General features: G+C 38.7%; 2 protein-coding genes across 2 annotated transcripts; both read right to left on the reverse strand.

Moving 5' to 3' along the window:
- Window positions 1–17,333: 17,333 nt before the first annotated feature.
- LOC105231391 (serine protease 1) lies at window positions 17,334–18,321 on the reverse strand. The gene is made up of 2 exons (XM_011212675.4): window positions 18,024–18,321; window positions 17,334–17,953 (listed from the first exon to the last, which is right to left on the reverse strand). The coding sequence occupies exons 1-2, from the start codon at window positions 18,296–18,298 to the stop codon at window positions 17,395–17,397; spliced, it is 834 nt and encodes a 277-aa protein (XP_011210977.2). The 5' UTR covers window positions 18,299–18,321; the 3' UTR covers window positions 17,334–17,394.
- Window positions 18,322–21,942: 3,621 nt separating this feature from the next.
- LOC125778790 (serine protease 1-like) lies at window positions 21,943–22,933 on the reverse strand. The gene is made up of 2 exons (XM_049458050.1): window positions 22,634–22,933; window positions 21,943–22,563 (listed from the first exon to the last, which is right to left on the reverse strand). The coding sequence occupies exons 1-2, from the start codon at window positions 22,906–22,908 to the stop codon at window positions 22,005–22,007; spliced, it is 834 nt and encodes a 277-aa protein (XP_049314007.1). The 5' UTR covers window positions 22,909–22,933; the 3' UTR covers window positions 21,943–22,004.

The raw sequence follows: 22,933 nt of genomic DNA on the forward strand, positions 1-22,933 counted from the left end.
TCCTGCACCGCTGTGGAAGTGGCATTTGTGGCGGTCGAAATACCAATGGCACAAATGAATAGCGCTAGCGTGTAATACGCCATTATCGCAGAATGTCTCTGTTGCAATGGAAATGTGAGTAAGAAGCGCTTGAAGCTTTTATAGATTTCTAGTTGCAAGTAAAGGCAAGGTGAGAAGCATAGAAATGTACAAGTATGTGTGCGCGATAATTGCTTTAAACTATACTGTAGTCGCTTGTGTGAGAGACGGGCCATTATTTAAAATATTTAAAGCTTCTTGGTTCTACCGAAGGGTTAATACATTGTAGTAGCGAATGAGCAGAAGCAGAAGCCAATCATGACTTGTACCTCATTAGAAGCTGCTGCAATACTTCTTTAAATGTAAGTACGGTGTTAAGTGCATTAAGTAATGAAGTGTTAAAAGTATTCCGTGAAATAAGAGGTTAGAACAGTCTAGTATTTCCAACACTTTCCTCTAATATTGAATACGTTTTGCAAAACCGCTATTTTGAGAAAAAATTAGCTTTAGAACTCGTTTATTGTTTCGATTGCCACATCCAGTATACGTTCCTAGAATCACCGTCACCCGTAGGTTCTCTTTAAAAAGTTGAGGTTAAAATTGCAGCCGCAGCCGTCATTACGTATCAAAATGGTAATACAATATTCTCAATGTCGCCAGCCAAACCAGCTTTACGGCGCACGGGTGCCACAGTCCATGCAGACTCGGACCAAGAAAGCGCTATTACGCGGAAAGGGAAGAAGAACTTCTGCGCTCTCCTGTGCAGCCGATCGAGGGTTCCAAGTCTGGTAACTAGAGAGGGCCCCAGGAGAAGCCAGGCAAGAAGGGGCTGAAGACAAAAGCGAGATACAAAACGGTCGGAATATGTAACCGTCTCGAAGGCAAGTCCAGCCTAAAGGAGGAATGGCTGAATTGGGCTAGAGAGAAGGTGTAGAACGACCGGGCAAACTTCATCACTCGTAATTGGTGTAATGCCTCAGACCCAGCGTAAGCCAATCGCATTAATGAGTACATCACTTAACGGTCTCAACGGAGAGTAAACCTAAGGCGCCCTCGAAAAAGAGGACGTAGCCTGGAAGCTAGACGTCAAGCGGATGATAAACCGACAACGTCCAAGGCAGCGGCGCACATAGGTTTCTGCTAGTGCATACTGCGGCTAAAAATATAAGGAGTTGTCGCAGGACAATGACATTTGGTACATCATTGTTTTGGATTCCAATCAAGAAAAAAATGAAAAAATTTTTTTAAAAAATTTTATTTTACGCCCACCTCCCATATAAGGGGAAACTTAATTTTTGACCTAAAGCACTGATTTTTGGTACATAGCATTTTTATGACATTATATATGTTGGTGTTAAATTTCAATAATATCCGCCCACTTTTACGCCCACCTCCCATACAACTAAATTCTCTTTTATCAAGTCTCTTTTAGCAACTTTTTTACATCTTCGTGACATTCTGACATTGTTTTTTTCAAGGGGGGCAATTTGGGGCAGCTGAATTTTTTTTTATCGTTTAGCTGAGACTTCAGGCTTTAATTCGGTATATGTATGTCGACAGCGGTAGACAGCGCTAAAAAGATGCACCACTTTGAATTTGAAGAACATTGAAATTTTGACGTCCAAATTATGTTGTTCCACAAAATTTTTTATGCATTATTTTTTTCAATGGATTTTGATGCAAATTTTTTCTTTGATACATATTATAAATGAAAAATAATAACAAAGTTGAATTTCAATAGTTGTTTTATTCTATCAATGATTTGACTTTTGAGTAAATTTTTTGCTAATTTTGATGTTCTCTACATTCACCAACTTTGGGTATTTCTGGACAAAAAACTAATGCCGATAGAATCCTAATACTTTGGGAAAATAATGTATAAATAGTTGGTAACAAACTGTGAAATTTTCATTCAAATCAGACAACATGAAATTTTTGAATTTCGGCCACAGATATCCCAGTGTGCGGCGGCGGCGCGGCGGAGATTGCAAAACAGCATTTGACCGTCGCGCTTATAGATCGCAGTAAACCGCTGGGACAAATATCACAAGAACGGTGGAAAATAGTGGAAATGAAGCTATTGGAAGTCCTCTTCTCGAGAATGAACGCCGAACCGAGAGCACGCATGCTGTCATTTGATGGAGCAGGATGGCTTAGCGGTGCCAAAATCTTAAAATACAACGAAGACTTGACGCTAACATGTGTAAGAGAAACGGTCAAAATGCTTCCAAACTTGAGGGAGGGAGCAAAACTGGAGGTAGTAGAACACGGCAGTATTAAATCGGTTCCCAAAGCGAAGGTAACCATACCTAGCGTGGTGGACCCGAAACATGCTCTGCGGCTACTAGAAAAGCAGAATACGGACGTGCCAACTACCAACTGGAGGGTGTTAAGCGTAGCGAAAGCCATCAACGAAGATAGAGGCCATAGCTACAACCTCCAGATCAATAACGCGGCCGAGGATCTTCAATGTGGAAAGCGTGTTTATTCGACTCAAGAAGCGCCACCCCACGGACGGTAACAAAAACATGATGGAGACGGGTGAAGTTGAAAAGGATCTTGAAATAGAAGAAATCATAGCTACTTCACTTGTCTTACAGGAGGTGCAGGTGGAGGAAAAATCCAGTCAGCAGCCAGATGGTCCTAAACCAAGAGCTCAGGCTACTCCAAGTGAACCTCCACAAAAGTAAGATCACCTCTGCCGAGCTTCTTTTCAATTTAGAGAAGGGCGGTAGCTTTTGATCACGAACCATGGATTGCATCGGGTAACGCGGTTGCTGGACTGAAATCACAAAACTATACGACATACACTACGAGTGTAATTAACAAGCTAGAATCAGCGATATTGGTGGAGAAAAATTTTTTTTCCCATTAGGATTACAGTGTTTCCACGGATGTTCTGATGAGTCTCTACTCCTTGCATCCTCCTATATGACATATGCATATATAGAATATATACTATATTTCTCACTTAAAACCAACCCAAAAGACAATATTGTCGAGATACCTGCCTATTGATGTTATGCTCTACTAAAAGTAGAAAGCTCAAACTAAAGTGCTCAATATGTTCTAGTAGTAATTATCAGAGCTCTTCCTCTATACAAAGCACCCAAAGAGCACAGATACTATTTTTGGTATTTAAACCCGCAAATATGAAAGCCGCTCAAATAAGTTCAGCTCATCTAGCAGTCATGACATTGCGTCAGAAACATAATTACGAGCAACCCCGCTAAGCGCCGCTCATATTTTATGCTACTTTATTGATTCTAATGATTATTAAGCGTATTTTAAGCTCTTTTTTATGGGTTACTACCAAAGCCGCCGTTATATACTCTCGCTGTTGTCCCGCGCTGCCACGTTTATTGTTATTGCTATTTTAGCTGAAGTTACTGGTGTCGTTCCATGATGCGCGGCAAGTACATAACTAGAGTATATACCATTTGTGTGATTGGGTGTATATGTAAGTGTGTGTTGAAGCATAATTTGTCTGTGAGCAGCAACAGCTGTTGGCGACATGTGAGGCTTACAGCAGCGTTGGCTTATGCACACTTACAACACGTTGTTGTTGTTTTTGGTTTTGTTCTTGTTATTGCTGCTGTTGTTGTTGTTGTTGTTGTTGCGGCAACACAAATAATATGGCACGTTCCGACGATTTATGAACACAATGATGCTTTTAATTATGTCACGTGTGCACAGCCAGCGTACACAATGCGTCGTCAGTCGTATGGCCGAAGTGTGATGCTTAAGTAAATTCGGCTTTAATAATTTATGTTGCATTTAGTGGCAGATTATTGTAATACGTTGCTTATGTCATTATGCTTTATAGAACTTAAAGATGCGCGTAAATATTCTCTGCTTGCAGTGGGACAGTGGGGCGTAGCTATATTAACCCTTAAAACCATTAAAGGGTTTGCAGTGCCTTTGACAACAACAACAATATAGTTGAAAAATTCATTAAAATTAAGTTTAATATTTATTTTCGATTGTAATCTACAAATAACAATAATTATTTCAGAAATTAATAAAGAAATCTCTAACTAATTTAAGGCTTTTAAGTGGCATAGAGTGCTTTTTTCCTTACTAGTCAAAGAAATCAGTCCGTTTTCACATACTTGCAACATTTTCGAAATATGTAGCATGCAGCTCAGCAACTTCAGCGATGAAAGCTCTGAAAGTTTAATGCTTTTTCTTGACTTTTTCACAACTTGCCTCGAAACTTTAGTAGCGACACGAGAAAATTTATAAACTGATCAGCATGCAACGGCATATTGTTGCAATACAGAGAAGCGTGTACGAAAATCACTAGAAAGTGGAAAACATGCTGCTACGCAAATGATTAGTTGTTGTTTGTGGCACAATGCGCACTGCCATTTTTTGCTGACGACGGACTATTGCATATGCACACATATGGCTGCATACGAGTATGTGCCACTGCAACATGACTGCCATTTTCGCCACTTTTGAAAGGAGTAAAGTTTGATGAAATTTCGAAAAGTTTCTGTAGCTATTCTTTCACCTACTATTTACGAGTGAGTTTGCGACGAATTCGAAGTGAAATATTGTGTGGAAATAAAAATTATTAAAAACGAGAAAAAAAACTTTAACTTCGATGGCAACGCAGATAGATACCCTTCAGAAACAGAAACTTGATTTTGATCGAGCAATTTGTATGATAGCTATATGCTATAGTAGTCCAATTTGAATAATTTCCTCGGAGATTGTGGGCTTGGAAAATATTTTAGGATGAATTTTGCGAAGATATTTTGTCAAATTGAAAAATTTTCCATAACAGAACTTGATTTTTATCGCTCATTTCTAATGGCGGCTATATACAATAGTGTTCTAATCAGAACCATTTTCTTCGGAGATTGTACCGACCCTACTGATCGTTCAGTTTTTATGGCAGTTATATCTTATATGTTTCAATAACGGCAGTTCTGACTTATGAAGCTTTTGGAGAGTAAAGGACGTGCGCAGAACTGCAGCTCCCTATCTTGACTCCGTTCATTGCACTGATCAATAATATAAATATTTTATAAAATCTTCGGCAATTCCTTCTTGGCATCACGAAATTCATAACAAACTTAATATTCCCTGTTCACGGTATAGAACTGTCTTATAAGCACATTGTTAGTTGTTTTTGTATTTGTTGCAATCGCATAAGTTAGCAGCTCAGCTGCTACTTTGCTAGTTTCCGGTACTCCACACTTCCGGTCACAATTCGGCTGACTGCTTATTGCAACACCGAAATTGCTTAGCTCAACCTGCAAGCAGCAACTTCGACACGCGCACCAACACAAAACAGCTCACAACATTGCCGTTGGGAGTTGTCAAACATGCCACAAATCGCTTGCTGTAAACGCTGCCACATGATGTCTGCCTGCATGGGTACATAGGAAATGCCTTAGCATCAACATAATGTACGCCACATTGAATTATCACGCAAATCATTTGTAACATGGCTCATCCCAACGCTGATGTTGTTACTGTTGTTACTGTTGTTTCATTTTTTCTATTTCGCTGCGTAGTCCCCAGTTGTTGGTTGCGGTATGAATGAGTGACAGAGTGACAAAGTGTCATTCAAATGGCTTGCCGCAATATCCACCGCAATAGCAGGCAAAACAACGACAACAACAATAATGGCAGCGGCAGTTGCAGCTGCTTAGTTGTCAGCGCAATAAAGCTTCAACTATTGAAAATTCGGCAAGCACGCACATGCACACACACATACAGACGCTGCTTTGTGTGGCGTTGCGCTTTCATGCTCGTTGATACGAACTCATCAACAAATGCGCCACGGATCGTCTGCTTCGGACAGACATCATTAATTTTGGTCAACGAAATTTTCATGACGATTTAACGGATACTCTGTCATTGCGGTCATTTTTTTTCGGGGGCCCACCGACATTGACAATGGGCATCTCTGGAAAATTGCTCGACCAGCATAATGGCAATGAGCACAACAATAGTCGTGTAGCAATTGCAATCAGTTGGGAGATGTTTAATGGTCGTGGTTGAAATGCATAAGCGCCGGCTGACAGGCATCAAGTGGGCTCACTTATTTTCAAGATGAGTACTCATTTTGAAGACGAGTGGGCGGCACGAAATTTCGTACACTCAGCGTGACGGACACAAAAGATTTTAGTTGAACAGAAGCAAAAATTCACCGATATTAAAGTGAAAAAATTAATGTCTCGTGAAAAAGTGAAGTAACATCGATAAATTATGCAATCATAGGAAGGGAACCACAACTGAAATATGTATTGAAGTGTAAAGGCTCTTAATTTCTTAAGTAATTAGTTTGATTTACCCAAATTTCTGCATCTCGTGTTAATAGTCGTCAAACTAATTTGTTTTGATTAAGAGTAAATTACACGATTAGAAAAAGTAAAAGTTTTGCAACCACTAATTTTGGTAAGCCCCGCAAAACTTATAAGGATGTGTAAACTGACGTTGAGTAATACCAAAAGCTCCGTCAAGATCAGAAAGAACCTCACCGAGTCTTTCGATATCAAATGAGGTTTCAGACAAGGCAACTCCCTTTCGTGCGACTTCTTCAATCTACTGCTGGAGAAAATAATTCAAGCAGCAGATCTGAATAGAGAGGGTACAGTATTCTATAAGAGTGTGCATATAGCTGCTAGCGTACGTCGATGATATCATTGACCTCAACAGCCGCGTCGTTACTTCAGCTTTCTACAGACTGGATAAGCAAATGGGTCTGGTAGTGAACGAAGGCAAGACAAACAGTCGTCGCATTCACGACTTGGCTCCCACTTCACTGTTGACAGACGTAATTTCGAAGTGGTAGATAATTTGGTCTAACACAAACATCAACAACAACCAAAACAATCAGGCCCGAAAGCTAACGCAGAATAAGTCTTGCTAACAGATGCTACTTCGGACTGAGTAGGCAATCGAGAAGTAAAGTCCTCTCTCCACGAATAAAGACCAAGATCTACAAGTCACTCTCCCCGTCCATGATTTTTTATATTGCCACGTTTTCAATACCATGTCACACATCCAATGACTTCTATTTCATTTAATTTTATTCAATAAATAGTCTAAAATAATACGTAGATAGGTTAAATTAGGTTAGATCAAAAGGCCGATCTTGTTAGAAGCGACAACAGAGGTACGTTCTGATACCTAAAACTCTTTGGAAATAAAGACCCTCAGTTGTTGTATATTTCCTGGTTCTCCGTAAGTATAACTACAGGGATGTTTCCACCTCAACCTTGTGAAAACTGGACAATGTAGGAGAAAGTGCTTCAATATATCTACCTCATCTCCATCCAATTTCGACAATCTACCTTCGATAAGGTTTTTAGTCTTACCGCATAGATGCCAATTGGACAACGTACAATAAGAACCCAGCGGTTGTGGTAAGATGAATTATGCTAAGAACATGTAGGTCAATGGATCTCCTTTATTTTATTCTACCCCAGGAGGGTCGCACAGGAGCTGGTCACCGATTTATGTCTGTTAAGCCTACGTGAGTTTCATAAGTCTAGTTCCAGAATATAGAAGGACTACGGTATCTAGCTCGTTCTCCCTCCGAAGTAAATGGCACAAGGGTGCCCCTGTTGCTAGTTCATTGGATTTGTAATTTCCAGCGATTTCACTAAGGCTAGGTACCTAAACTCACTTCTTTAGCGACTTCGCCTCATCCCACTCGCCCCGCCATACAAGGGATATGCCTTGTGTATATGTGAGCAGAAAAAAAGCCACAAGGAGTCCAAGTTTTTAGTTATGCAGTTGAAGAATGAAAGAATTTCAGAATGTCGTTTATGGAACCCGTTCATACACCCAGATTCCCAAAGTCTTAAAACGACTTTTGCAGCAACGCATCACAACATGACAATCCTGATATATATACGCGATTTTCCATCGACTACCATCTGTACTGTTGTCATCTTCTTGTACAAATATTACACCCTTTGCTTCCACACATACTCTATCTCTCTTTCTTCCTCTCCAACTCTCACATTTTAACTTCCTCTCTATTTCATACTTCGCTGTATAATTGCAGACCATCGAATTGCTTTCTTTGTTATTTATTATACCCCAAATTTCTCGTATTGCATTTTTCACTTTCCTATAGTTTCTCCATTCTCCACTTTCGTTGCCATTTCTATGCTCGCAGTAAAGTGAACCTTTTCTGTATTTTTAATTAAACGAAATATTTTACAAATATGCTTGAGTCTTGGACATTGTTTTGCAATTTCGAGTTGACGATTTCGAGTCAACAATTAAGTAAAGGAAAGTGAAGCAGAGTGGGTCTGACTGTCTGACATTTTTAATTGCAATAACAACAATAACCAAATAGGAAGACAGAAATGGAAGAAACACTTTTAAATTTAAGGCTTCAGATTTCTCGTGGCTTGCGCTTCGGAGTTATGTTAGCGACTATTGTGAAGAATGTTATGGGTTCAAATGCAGAGTTAGAAAATATATTCTTTCTTCGAAATATGTAAGTGCAAAAAAAAAGTTTTTCATACACTTATGCCCAAGCTAAATTTTGCCCTAAAACATTCTCAATTAACCCTAATACCATAGTCATAATGGTATCCCGCATATTAAGCTAGATATCCCAAATGCGGTATAAAATGTAGTCCAAAGCTTTACTTAAAAATCCCTTAAAGCTTATAGTTCTACGTCTGCATCATATTTTCTCTTATCAACTTATGGCTGCCAATAATGAAATGATTTAATATCACCAAAAGATCAGCCATTGCCATATTAGCCATGCACTCATCTTAGCGGCCACATAAACAGCTTTGTTTTCATAAGCCGCTCTCAGCCGCGCTTTCTGCGGCCAACAAAGGACGCTGTGTGTGCACTCATCTACATATTCTCCAACATTTGAGTAACTTCATTGTCATTGAGCAGCGCTGACACTGTAAGATAAATTTTTCATCAGCAGGCAGCAGTGGCAAGTGCAGAGGAACAAAGAACGAAGAAAATAAGATATGAATACTAGACACTAATTCCACTTGAACCCATAGCGTTATTATCTGCAGCCGCAGGGTAAACCAAATATAATAAAGCGTGATGAAAATATGCAAGAATATGAAAATCCTTTTTGGTTGCCAACCCAACGTCGCAGGGCGGCGACACAGTTGACGACAGCAGGAATTTTTCAATAAATATCCAAAGCAATAACTCGGCATATTGACAAAGGTTGCGATTTTCGGTGTTTACATACAAAACAAATGGTAAAATATTATTATGCACACGCACAGACATACACACACATGCAGATACACATAGCTATCGACTTGGATAAGCTAAGCGTTGAAGTATGATAGTTGAGCACTTAGAGACGGGCATTTACTAGCGCGGATGAAAGCAATACAGCTGGAAGAATTTTCATATCTCCACTTTAAAGGCAAAGCATAAGAAAGAACACATACAAATACACACACACAAAGAAACACACATATGCACAGAAGCAGCAAGAGCACAAGCCTTTCCCGTCAGCAGTTGTAAATTCTGCAAAAGCTGAGCAACGCAAAGCTTTGCCGGCAACAAAAATCTCAACTGCTTAACTCCACCTTTCCACCCCGCCCACTTGAGCTGCGAAAGCATTCCATGCGCACACCCAAGTAACCAGCAATGTTAACCCAATATTGCTTTTCGGTACAAATCTGGCAGCAAAAATTTCCACTCACACCAACAACAATAGCACATTGCATGTGTATGCATGGCGGGCATTCGTGTGCGTGCCTGCAAAAGGACATTAACTTTTATACGTTCGGATCATCGAAAGCCATTATTAAAAGCGCATGTCAATTGAACTTTTGTGTTCGGGGAAAAAAGTCTAAAAATTCCGAAAATGTTTACCATTTGAATACATATTGATGAAATTATCCTTTCGAGTGGCCGAAAGGAGAAATGGGTGTTGCTGAGTGCCAATCCACCGGCACCATCTAACTGATTGCGTATCATTCAAGCATTCATGGTTATTGCGTGTGTGTGGGTGTGCGCTTAGATTCATTGCATGCAAAGCTTCTTTGGAGCTTAAGAATTTCGGCGCATCTACTCGGAAAAATTGCTCGCTTTAACGCTTCATCAGCAGTGCCAAAAAGAAAATAAAAATCAAAATAAAAAAGTAAAAAAAAAACATGAAAATAAAAAAGGGAAAATAAAAATAAAAGAATAAATAAGAATAAAATCCTTTTAGCTCGTCTTTTGTATGAGACAATAAATTGATATTGCTTATCATTCCGCCGCCTCGCTTCGGTGGCATTGAAACGCGAAATTGAAGAATTTATGCCAGTAATATACGCCAATCGCGCCTTACAATTTGCGAAGTAGCAACGGAGGCAGAAATTTATACACGACAAACTGGGTAATACAACTCCTGAATTGCAACAACAAAAAAGTGGCCTTGGCATGCTTCTCTGTTTCTCCATGTTTCGGTGCATTCGGTGCACCCATTTCATTTGGTTATTGGTTGGTGCTCGTTCTCATGTTGGTCTGTCTCTTGAATTGTTGCAGAAATGCCGCCTCGTTGCACTGGCGTTGCGGAGGCAAAATGAATTTGGAAAGACGACCAGACTTTAACAAACAAGTAATAAGCACACATAGGCAGACGAGAAAAAATTCGCCAAGCATCTCCTAATGAAAATTGATTCTCTGGAGCACAGTGTTTTGAAAATTGTTTGCCAGTAAAAACTTTCTTAATAACAATTGCCTGAAGTGGGCAACTGTTGCTTGAAAAACTCATGTAATACCGTCTGATCAAATTTAACCCGGATTGTTATTTTTTTTAGATTGTTAAAACCACACCCCTCCTCTTTCTTCTTCCGCCCACAGGTCGCCCAAAAAGTATTTTTCCTTCTATATCTGTTATTTTATCTTTCGTCTTCGATGGGTTTCATCCTATTATGAAATTCTTTTTTCATCATTTTCAAAGGCTCCTGCATCAATTTAAGTAAATATATTATTATTTTGTAAAATTTGTTTGATAAAAGAAATATTTTCCATAGAGCAGTTACAAAATTACTCATGCGACTACACTGTGCACCAAATACCAAAAATATACATGAAAGGCAATATTGGCAAACAACCTCCTCGCCCCAAGTAATCAAATCGACCGAATGGCAAATATTGAATCTTCACGATTTCTATTGAATTGCCTGCAGTACGTACGAGGAAGCGCAAAGGCCAAAAAATTCATTGCATATTTCTGTAAAATTTATTGGATTTTATGATTTTCATTTGCAATGCATGCGTATGCCCCTCAAGTGGCTGTGCGGCACGCACGCATACTCACACTTACCTAGAATGCTGAAGGGTTCGTAAAAGCAGAAAAACACGACTTTGAGCATTAGAGTGGAGTGTTGCGCTTAGTGAAAGTTTAGTTTTCTTATAATTTTGCATTTTGGTAATAAAACTGATCCTATTCGGACCGAAAGTTTTTTAAATATTTCTATTATATAATATTCAAACACTACTTACTTAATAACTCCAGACCATCTTCCATATGCGTGCACTTTTTTACTTATTTGACATAAATTATTCGTAGCTCAATTTAACGAAATAGTAACTTATGTTGGTTTGTTTTAAAATTGCTTAAAATATTTTGATTAACAGCTGGAGGGAATAAGTACTAAATCAAGTTGGGTTGTTTTGTCAAATATTCGCAGATCTTCGTACTTGGTGGCACCCTAATGCACATGTGTTTGCCAAATGTCTACGCGTACATAAAGCGTAGCATAGTTTTAGGCAATTTATGCGATTGAATTAATAACAACTGCAGCAAGCGACATGGCTACAAAAATTCAAAGTCATAAAGGCGACCGAGTCCAATTTTTTTCGCAATTTTTAGGCACATTCCTTCCGTTATCGGCATGCCAACAGCAGAATTCAAAGAAAGTTCATTTCAATTAAAAACTACTGAAAGCGCGAAAAATAATAAATAAATACTTTCGACATTAAATTGTACACCTAGCATGATATAAGAAGACTTTATGGGAGCCTGTGTAAAAATTGTACAATAGGCGTGGTACCACCCACATTTTTTAACCTCATATCTTATGACCTACTCGACCAATATCGAAAAAAAATTAGTACATATTATTATCCTAACCTTTCTATGTTCCTGTGTGAAATCTAACTACAGCCACGTCTATTTCCGATATAACGCAATTTATATTCCATCTCGTCCTTCTACTTCCCAAAACGCAAACCAAGCACCAACAAATTATTCCTGATAAAACTTTGTGCGAATAGTGGCTCTGAGGTCTGCCACTTTGTGACAAAAAATTAGTAAAATCGCACGGAAATTATTCAAGCTACCAGATACCGAATATGTGAACCAAAGTTCCGATTGCGAACCTTTTATGGAAAATATCGGTGAATCTGTGAAAGATATTATAGAAATTAGGCGAGAATCCTTTCCTTCCTAATAATAGTATGCCTGTATGTCAAAAATGGGTTGAATTAGGTCAATAATTTCTTTACCTGCCAAATGCCTAAAGAAAAATTTTTACTTTCCAGTTGACTTTATACCGCAAACGTGTGAGTTATATAAATAAAATTGTTAATTTATAATGGTAATAATGATAAATGTATGATAGAATGTATGAAATGATAGTAATAAATGTTTAGTTACACTCGAACTTAGCTCCGCCTTACTTGTTTCAAATTGACATTAAGGGCTTAGGAGGTTTTCGAGAAAAATACAATCAAAGATAGAAATAGTCTTCGGCCTAGACTGACAGACCGCTCTTCGACAGATGCCATCTCCTACATATTTTTCGCCAGTATGTCGGTGTAAGCCTTTTGAATGGCCTCTACGTCTTTCGCTTTCCTTACATGGGAAAATTCATTTTTCCGAAAAGGAAGAAGTCGCACGGTGCCATATCAGGTGAATACGGGGAGTGGTCAATGGTTAAAATGTGATTTTTGGTCATATAATCGCCCTTCGAATGTTGGATTCTGAGCAATTTTTGGTCGTCAATTTGTGCAGATCAAACCGTGCACACACCTTTCGTAAGCCCAAATGTTCGGTCAAAATGCGATAAGTCGATGTTTTGGAGATATTCCATTTCCATGAATTTCAATGATGATTTCGGCTGATTTTTGATGAATTCACGCACAGTTTCGATGGAATTTCCGGTGATCACGAATTTTGATTGGCCCACATATTGATCGTCATTTATGTCCTCACGACTACTTTGAAACTTTGAAACCATTCGTGGACACTGCTACGGGATAGGCAATCATGGCCATATACTCTTTTTATCAATTGAAACGTTTCGGTAAAAGTTTTACTAATTTTAAAACAAAATTTAATGTTGGCTTTTTGTTCGAAGCTCATTTTCGCACCGATAACACAAACATACTGACACTTAAAACGCAATAACTTCACTTCCAATCAATGAAATGTCATGAAATTCTCACTGAACAATCGATAAAGATAGCAGACATGTATAGATGGCGCCAGCAGGGGACAAGATTCAAAAAGCCCTGTTTTCTTTTGGAACGCTCCTTAAACTTGTTTTTTGATACTATTTCGCCGATTAAGTCATGTTTTTAGGTACAATAATGCCTTGAAACGAAAATTTGTGTATAAAAAAAATTAAAAAGTATGTAGTCCATTCACTGGCACCATATGTAAGACACATTCTTTGTCTTGCAAGAAAGTGAAATAAACAAACACTCACTAAAATTAAATAATAAGGAATGTAAATCAGAAAAGTTAAAAACTTAATTCCGCCAATAATTAAGCCCTGGAAGTACAATGCATTAGAAATACGATGTAATAATTATTTTGGGGGCGGACAATATTGTAAAGTCACATAATTATCTAAAGTCATATAATTGCTCCCATAAAGTATAGGTATGTGCATATTTTTATGGAAATTTGGTTGGTTTCTTCTAGAATAAAACCTACAATATTTTTGCTGCAAAATTTGTTATCGCTGCTTAATTTGTGTGCGCGATTGTGCGTCAGTAAACGGGGAAACCTGTTTATGGTGAAATCTATTAAACTTGCAAAAGTTTGACGTCGTGTGACAAATCACTCTATTCGCTGCACTTTTAAATCATATTTAATATTTATGACTGACATTATAAAAATTTACAATGTGTTTCATATTAAGTTGCTAAAAATATTTGATAATACAAAGTATTTTCTTGCATATTCATATCAGCCACATGGGAATTTGATAAGCGAATTGGGGCTTTCCTTAAAAAGTGAGAAAGAAGAATTTTACTAATGGAAATTTCTTAACTCACGAACAATAATATTAGACGGGGTTTAGTAAAATTTTGTTTTAACTTCGAAATGATTAAAATCTAATCATAAGTTGCTATATAATCCAACAGAGTTAACGATATATGCATATCACAGCTTTTGTATGTATTCTGAAAATAGAACTCGTTTTACGTAATATATGATTTCACATACAATATACGAGTAACAGCCTATAGATTTGTAGGATACCTTTTAAGCTAATGCTCAGAAAGTTTATATTAAAGAATCTTTTTGTGCTATTTTTTATAAGCAATTCTCATATTTTCACTTCATAACTCGAAGTCAAAAGCAATTCAGTGACCCTCGCCCCAACCTATATGTGGAAGCGGAACCTTTTTAAATAATTAATGAACAAAATAAATTGCAGTATTAAAGAAATTAAAAGAGGAATAGCAGAAAAGAGGAAAGAGAAATTATTACAAGCACCACTTTCATAATAAGGCTTGCTACATATACATACATATTTGTATATCAACAAACACAAACACATATATGCATATGTAACGTTATATGGCTAGAAGCGTATGCCAACGCATACAAACAAACTTTTGCAAAGTGCTCGCATTAATTTCGCCATTCACATTTTGCACACTTCATAAATCGGGCGAGATCAATGCAAGCGACTGCTGACCGCTGACTGTTGCCTATTGACTGACTCTTTGCCGGAGGAGCGCTCCTCCGATTCATGACTCCTGCTGGTAATGGAATTACAAAGTTGCGTTGCCATCGAATTAACTGTTTGTTTGACTTGACTGTTTGTGTGTGTTTGCAGTTGTATTTGTGTTTGTATCAGCGATGTGATGAGATTATCATAATTAATTATGTTACCATGAAACCGATAATTAAGCTGATTGCTTTGGCTTTGGATAGCTTTTCGCTCTGGGTGTGTTAGCAGCAATAAAGCTAATCTAATTACATAAATGCATTGGCAAGTTAGTAATATGTAAGCGAAAGTGAAGAATATGTATCCAGTTAAGTGCTATATATACGGGTGTATATGTGTGTTAATTAAGGGTCATCATTTAATTGAGTCAATTTTGCGGTTATTGACGGATATTGAGTGTGATGTCAGCAGAGATCATATTTCAAAATGATAAAGTGCACATAAAACTATAAATAAAATCTGAAATTTGTAAACCAAATGAAGCTTTTGTAAGTTGTTACACAGGATTCTGACCTTTGTAGTTGTATTTTATGCGTGATATTTGAAGAATAGCGAAACAAGGAGGCAACTGACGTACATAAAGGAAACTCGCATAATTAATTGGATATGCACAGCAAGCAGAGAGCGGCTTTATCTCTTATATGATATCTCCATATTTCCTATTGTGCTTTTATCAACTTTATATATTTTTTTTGCTGCCTCATATCAATTTTTTGATCAGAAGTATTGTTCATATCGTACCATATAGCATATATGTAGCTGCTATACAAACTGAATGATCAAAATAAAGTTTAAGATTAAAGATTATTTTTATATTCTTTAATGAATTAAAAAATACATCTATGAAGGATATTAAACCTTCGGTGTAGTCGAAGTAAATTTTTTTTTATTCTCCTCTTATAGTAAATAGTAGAAAATAAATGCTTCGAGTTCAAATCTTTTAGCAACAAACATGCTGCAGGCAGTGCACACATCTAGCCTTTGATTTCTTACAAAATCTTAATAGCAGAGACTCATACATAGCCATTAATGTTATTTCTTTTTCTTGATTATACATATGATATGATAGATCTAACATATACATCCATTCAATACATATTCATAAGCTGATTGTAGTGAGTCCTTTCAAGTGCTTTGCCGATTGTCTACCACAGACGCCCACTTGTTTTCGCCACCCCTACTGAACTGTTACAATCAAAGCTCCCCAACGCCTGCGCCGACTACTTAATTTATCTCGCCGCTCTTTTGTCTCCATTGCTGCTTGTTTTTGGCATATCCCATTATTACTGGTAACGAGATAATTGTATAATGAAATATAAACAACACCAGCCATTCCAAAAAACAGCAACAACAACAACAATAACAACAACATAAAATGTTATTAGCAGCAGCTGCTGCAACGCCCTAAATGACTTTATTTTAGTCAAAGCGACTTGCCACCAACCTCCGCGCTCTTTCTCCTCTTCTTGTTCGTCTACTGAGCTGTCAGTTAGCGCATCCTTCATTTCGCTCCAAACTCAATGACTTGTCGTTTTCCGACTTCTAATTTATTTCTGCTATTGTTGTAGTATTTGTTGTTGCTTTGGCGCTTGTCTTACATTTTTTTGCCACTGTCAGGCGAACAAACATTAAACATTTATTTGGGGATGTGTTTGTGTGCGTATGTGTGGTGAATGCCACTTGGCGCTCTGCTTTTCTGCTACTCATTTCCACTGAAGCTTACACATGCGCACACATTCACATATGTGTATGTGTGTATGAAGTTGTTAAGTACGTTAAGTACGTGTGATGTTGCTGTTTTTGCTCTTTTCACACACATATGGGATTGTTGTTGTTTTTACTTTTGTATGTTTTCTTGGCACTTTGATGGCTGTTGCTCCAACCGAAAGTAGCTTGTCATGGCCGTTTGGTATACTTAAAATCTCACTTTTCTTTTTGTATGTTTGCTACTTGACAGCTGCTTGATTGACAGTACGAGTTAAGTGCATTAAGTGCCACCACACCCACTATGCTGGAACACTGTCCTGGTACGCTGTGGTTGCAGCTTAAACGGAGAGTGAAAATTTAATGAAGTGTTCACAAAGCTATGTGGGTTGATTGTCAGTCCATGTATGTACTAGACACAAATATCCTGCGTTGAAGTCAAAATTCGACTTTAGAACAACCAATGTATTGTTCTCCGAAGATAACATCTAAAGCTAAAGGGGAACAGGGGGTATTACTTTAAGTTTCGGGTCCTTTTGAAGTTTAACTCGAAGACAGTTTCGCGAACTGCAGAGAGAGAGAGATCGAGATAGATCTCTCAATAATGTCAACACCGATATCTTCAAGTTTTAACCAAAACGACCCCCCAAGCAATTTTCCCTCCAAAAAAATGACAAATTATTTTAATCGCAATTAATCAATCATTTATTTTAGTAAGCCATTCGTTTTCTATCAAAATTTAGCTAGCAACGCCGCTGTTCTCCTTGATCCAGTCCAAGAAGTAGGTGACACGCACGAAACCAGCTGGAGCGCCAGATTGGCAACCGTTCTTGTGTACAAACGAGGTAACACCGATGAGAACACCATCAGCCACCAATGGGCCACCAGAGTCACCGCTGCAGGTAGAGGTACCACTAGGGGTAGCAGTGCAAATAGTCTTCGAGGTAACGGTCAATGAACCGTAGGTCTTGGCGCAGACACTGTTGTCAATGACTTGCAATTGAGCGTATTGCAGTTGAGAGTTAACAGCGGTAGCCGAGTCACTGATGAGTCCCCAACCGGAAGCAATAGCATTGACGCCAGAGTAAGTGGAGTACGAGGAGGAGATCTTGGGCAAGGCAATGTTGGAAATGTAGCTGGTGTAGGATACGGATGGGATCTTAATCAGCGAAATGTCATTGGCAAGGGTGAGCGAGCTGTAGCTCTTGTGTTGTACGAAGTTGCTCTTGTCAACGGTGTACGACAGCTTGGGGCTGGTACGTACTGTAGCGCCGAGGTAAGCGGTCACACCAGTGGCACTAGAAGTGCAATAAATTGTATTTTAATAAATGAGCGCTAATTATAATAAAATAAAAACTTTCTACATACCCGCTTGTGCAGTGAGCAGCAGTCAAAATCCAGGTGTTGTCGATCAGAGAACCACCGCACCACCAACCGCCGCTGCTGCTGCTGAAGCTCAAACCAACCTGGTAGGGGAATTGACCCTCTGCGGCATCTTTGCCATTGGTAATGCGACCCTGAATGCCTTCGGGCTGTGCCAGGATAGCGGCCAAATCACGAGGATGAACAGCTTCCTGAGATGGGGTGACAAAACCCGCAGAGGCCGTAGCCACAATCAATGCCAAGACGACGAACACTTTCATTTTGCTTAAGTAAACAAATACTATGCTATTTTCAAATAAGTTCTGAGCTTATATACCCGCAAAACTACCCGGCAGCTTTATTGCGATCTTTCACAAATATCAGTAGTAAGATAATACTCAAGTAGCTGGGCTTTTCGTTACACCGGTAAGCACTTTATGAATTACACATGCTATAAAAGGGCCATAAAATATGTATCGCGCTTCAGCTACCTTGCTATAAAACGATTTAGCTGCCGATATCATCATAATGGCGATAAGCTAAAAATAAAAATAGAGTATACCAGCCAGAGTCATTAAATTAAATTAATAATCTTTGAGCATAAATCAAATGATTTGTTTACAAATACATTTTGCTCTGACTGATAACATTAGGTCCTTATCAAAATCTTTATCAAAAGGTTGATTATTTTGATTTCTTACGTATTCGTTGATCGAACAGGTTTTTCTGGTTTCTCAGGTACTCGTATCACGTACGCATATACACACGTTGTATATAGGGAATACCCCGAAGATCGTAAATCTCTTGAATTTTTCATTGAAAAAATGGCAAGAAGAAGTTAATTCTAATAAAAAATCGTCTATAAAAATATTGTACACTGCAGAAAGCGGTACAGATATGACGCGGTAAACCTGCAATAATTACCCTCAGCAGAAGCAAAGTACCCAGCATCGAATTTTATAGCAAAGTTAAAGCAGGTAGCTAATTGTCAAGAGTCATAGAAAGTTTAAAATTTACCGAAAATCAAGATTTATACATATTTCGAATAGATTATGAAAAACAACAAGAAAAAAGGGCTAAGTTCGAGTGCAACCGATCACTTTATATATTTGTAGCTTGCTGGAATAAAAACCAGGGAAATATCTTAAGATGTAAAACGTCAAACAGACGATCAAAATCTAAGCAATTTTTCATATACATATAACGTATATAACTCATAAACTGACCGACATATTCGGCATAAGATATGTTGGAAAACCGAAAATCATTAAATGTAGTATATGAGAGTTGGGGTAGTATTGACCCGATTTTATCTGTATTAGCTTCACTTGATTGCTTGGTTACTTGTTTGTTTGTAACTTTCTTCAGTGCTACTAAAACTTTGATTATTTATGCGACACTGTCAGAAGGCGATTACAAGTTTAATAAGCTCACCAAAAATATCCGCTTAAAACTATGCAACGTTTAAATTACAGTTTCAACTACTGTTAGTGACATTTAAATAGAATATGTGTAAACTCAAATACATATCCGTAAAAACGGAAATTTTAATTGAAAAGACGTACACAACAAAAATCTTTGATAACATAAATACAAGTACAAAAGAAAAAATGATATGTGAAGTTTGTACTAAACGTATTTTGGGCAATATAGTTTTCGAGGTCAAGCGGTGCTATTTTTCAGGATGCTTTCGAATTTACCGAAAATCTTCCGAACATGTTACCAAGAACCACTAATGATGCTGGAATAGTTGTCAATACTGAGTTTCTTGAAAATATTAATGTAACACGACAGTTCTCAGTATCTAGACAAAAGGTATATGATGCACTACATTGGTTAGTTGCAATCCCCTTTATAAAGACGTCGCCATCGATCAAAACGTCATAAATATAAAGAGGAGGTTATAAGAGTGGAGGAAGCACCACTAGAGATCGTGAATGAAACCAATGAGGAACTTAACAATCATACTAGCGCTTACACCAGAATCAGTGATTTTTTGAGAATTGTACATGCTTTATGGCACCAAGTAAAACAGGTCATATTCACATCAGGATTTGCAGGTGTACAATGCTGTGCGATGGCATTATCTAACATTTTAAGGGCCAGTATTTATGCGTCACAACACTGGTTTACAAACAACCTCAATCTGAATATAAATTTACAACAATAAGATAATAAACGGAGCGAAATTTAATGGCTTATCCTATTGAAGATGATGGATACCTACTGCTGCGAAATTTCAACGGAATCAAAAATGTTTTCATCACATTCGACAAACGGTTACAGATCACTTTTGTTGATGAACCAAATATATACGGAAGCTTGACGTACAAGTATAACGAAAAAAAAAACTTTGGAGGCACCCTTCGTCAAGGTTCGGAAAATCTGTTCACGAAACGTAGCGCTGGCATATTAATAATAAATATTACTTCACTAACTCTTCATTCTTGTGGAAAAAAGGGATCTAGAGCAAACGATTACAATAGGAAAGCCTGCATTATCGAATGCGACAATTTAGAGGATTTGTAGGCATAGAACAGGCTGCAAAAATATACAGCCTACTCTTGATTACGTTGATGTGGTATATCAACATGATGACCCTAAGGAGATTGAAATACAACGGCAGTATCTAAAATGATTACTTCTCAACAAGAAATATCTAATCAAACGAAGCGATAGCGTACTATATACATATTGTATATATCAGTACCTATCGAAATTGATACTGATTGAGCCTGATATTTCACGTAAATTGTTCAAGATATGTATGAAGGTTCTTTATGAACGACAAGTAACAGTTGTAGAATATGCGTATAGACTTTGCTTCATCCCTTTACGGGACAGTTCACGAAGCTGCATTTTTCTGAACACAAGAAAGCCAGAACAGCGTTACAGAGTTTCCAATGCGGTTTGAACCATTCTATTCGAAAAAGTAAGCGAAACTGAGGAAAGTGTTGTTCATAGACTCTTCAGTTGTTGTCATCGTCCATGCCTCTGCACCATATATCAGCACGGGGATTAGGAGTGACTTATAGAGTTTAATTTTTGTTCATCGGGAGAGGACTTTGCTTTTCAATTGCCTACTCAGTCCAAAGTAGCACTTGATGGCAAGAGTTATTCTGGGTTGGTTTTCGAGGCTGATATTGTTGTTGCCGTTAACTCCGGTTCCAAGATAGACGAACTTATCTACATCTTCGAAGTTATGACTGTCAACAGTGACATGGGAGCCTAGACGCGAGTGCGACGACTGTTTGTTGGATGACAGGTGATATTTCGTCATGCCCTCGTTCACTGCCAGATTCTGTTCTTCATCTCGAATTATTTTCTCCAGCAGCAGATTGAAGAAGTTGTAAGATAGGGAACCGCATTGTCTGAAACCTCGTCTTTTATCGAATTGCTCGGAGAGGTCCTTCCCGATCTTAACGGAGTTTTTGGTATTATTCAACGTCAGCTTACACCGCCGTATTAGGTTTGCGGTGGTTTGCTCTCCCTTCTTTGAAGGAGGCTGCACTCCGGAACAATAAATCTACTGCTACCTTAATGGCTGCAATTTCGGCCTAGAAGACACTGTAATAATCAAGATGTCAGAAACTGGAGTTGATGGAGCTCTTCCTAAGCTTTGACCCATACGTGAAGAAGCTCGCTCCCCTCTTCTCCAGCGGCTTCTTCCCACCCACAACTCCCTCGTCGGTGTATGGGTAGAGAAGGAGCCGCCAGAGTTCGGTTTGGCGACTTCATGATCCAGGCAATCCGGTATGAAATCAAAGTGAGTGAGGATTACTGAGTATTAAGTCACGTGTTCTTTTAGAAATCCAGACTCTCTGAGTCTGATGCCAACTTTCACAACCATACATCTTCCGGCAATAATGTCAACACCGTTAGTACCTTCATCTTCAAGTTTTAACTAAAACGACTCTCTAAGCAATTTATTTTTGCCGCAATTAATCAATCATTTATTTTAGTAAGCCATTCGTTTTCTATCAAAATTTAGCTAGCAACGCCGCTATTCTCCTTGATCCAGTCCAAGAAGTAGGTGACGCGCACGAAACCAGCTGGAGCGCCAGATTGGCAACCGGAACTTGATACAAACGAGGTAACACCGATGAGAACACCATCAGCCACCAATGGGCCGCCGGAATCACCGCTGCAGGTAGAGGTACCACTAGGGGTAGCAGTGCAAATAGTCTTCGAAGTAACGACCAACGAACTGTAGCTCTTTGCGCAGACACTGTTGTCAATAACTTGCAATTGAGCGTATTGCAGTTGAGAGTTAACAGCGGTAGCCGAGTCACTGATGAGTCCCCAACCGGAAGCAATAGCATTGACGCCAGAGTAAGTGGAGTACGAGGAGGAGATCTTGGGCAAGGCAATGTTGGAAATGTAACTGGTGTAGGATACGGATGGGATCTTAATCAGCGAAATGTCATTGGCAAGGGTCAGCGAGCTGTAGCTCTTGTGCTGAACGAAGTTGCTCTTGTCAACGGTGTACGACAGTTTGGGGCTGGTACGTACAGTAGCGCCGAGGTAAGCGGTCACACCGGTGGCGCTAGAAGTGCAATAAATTATATTTTAATAAATGAGCGTTAATAATAATAAAATAAAAACTTTTTACATACCCGTTTGTGCAGTGAGCAGCAGTCAAAATCCAGGTGTTGTCGATCAGAGAACCACCGCACCACCAACCGCCGCTGCTGCTGCTGAAGCTCAAACCAACCTGGTAGGGGAATTGACCCTCGGCGGCATCTTTGCCATTGGTAATGCGACCCTGAATGCCTTCGGGCTGTGCCAGGATAGCGGCCAAATCACGAGGATGAACAGCTTTGTGGGTTGGGGTGACAAAACCCGCAGAGGCCGTAGCCACAATCAATGCCAAGACGACGAACACTTTCATTTTGCTTAAGTAAACAAATACTATG

Source organism: Bactrocera dorsalis, chromosome 5, assembly GCF_023373825.1.
Source record: "Bactrocera dorsalis isolate Fly_Bdor chromosome 5, ASM2337382v1, whole genome shotgun sequence".
Classification (NCBI taxonomy): domain Eukaryota; kingdom Metazoa; phylum Arthropoda; class Insecta; order Diptera; family Tephritidae; genus Bactrocera; species Bactrocera dorsalis.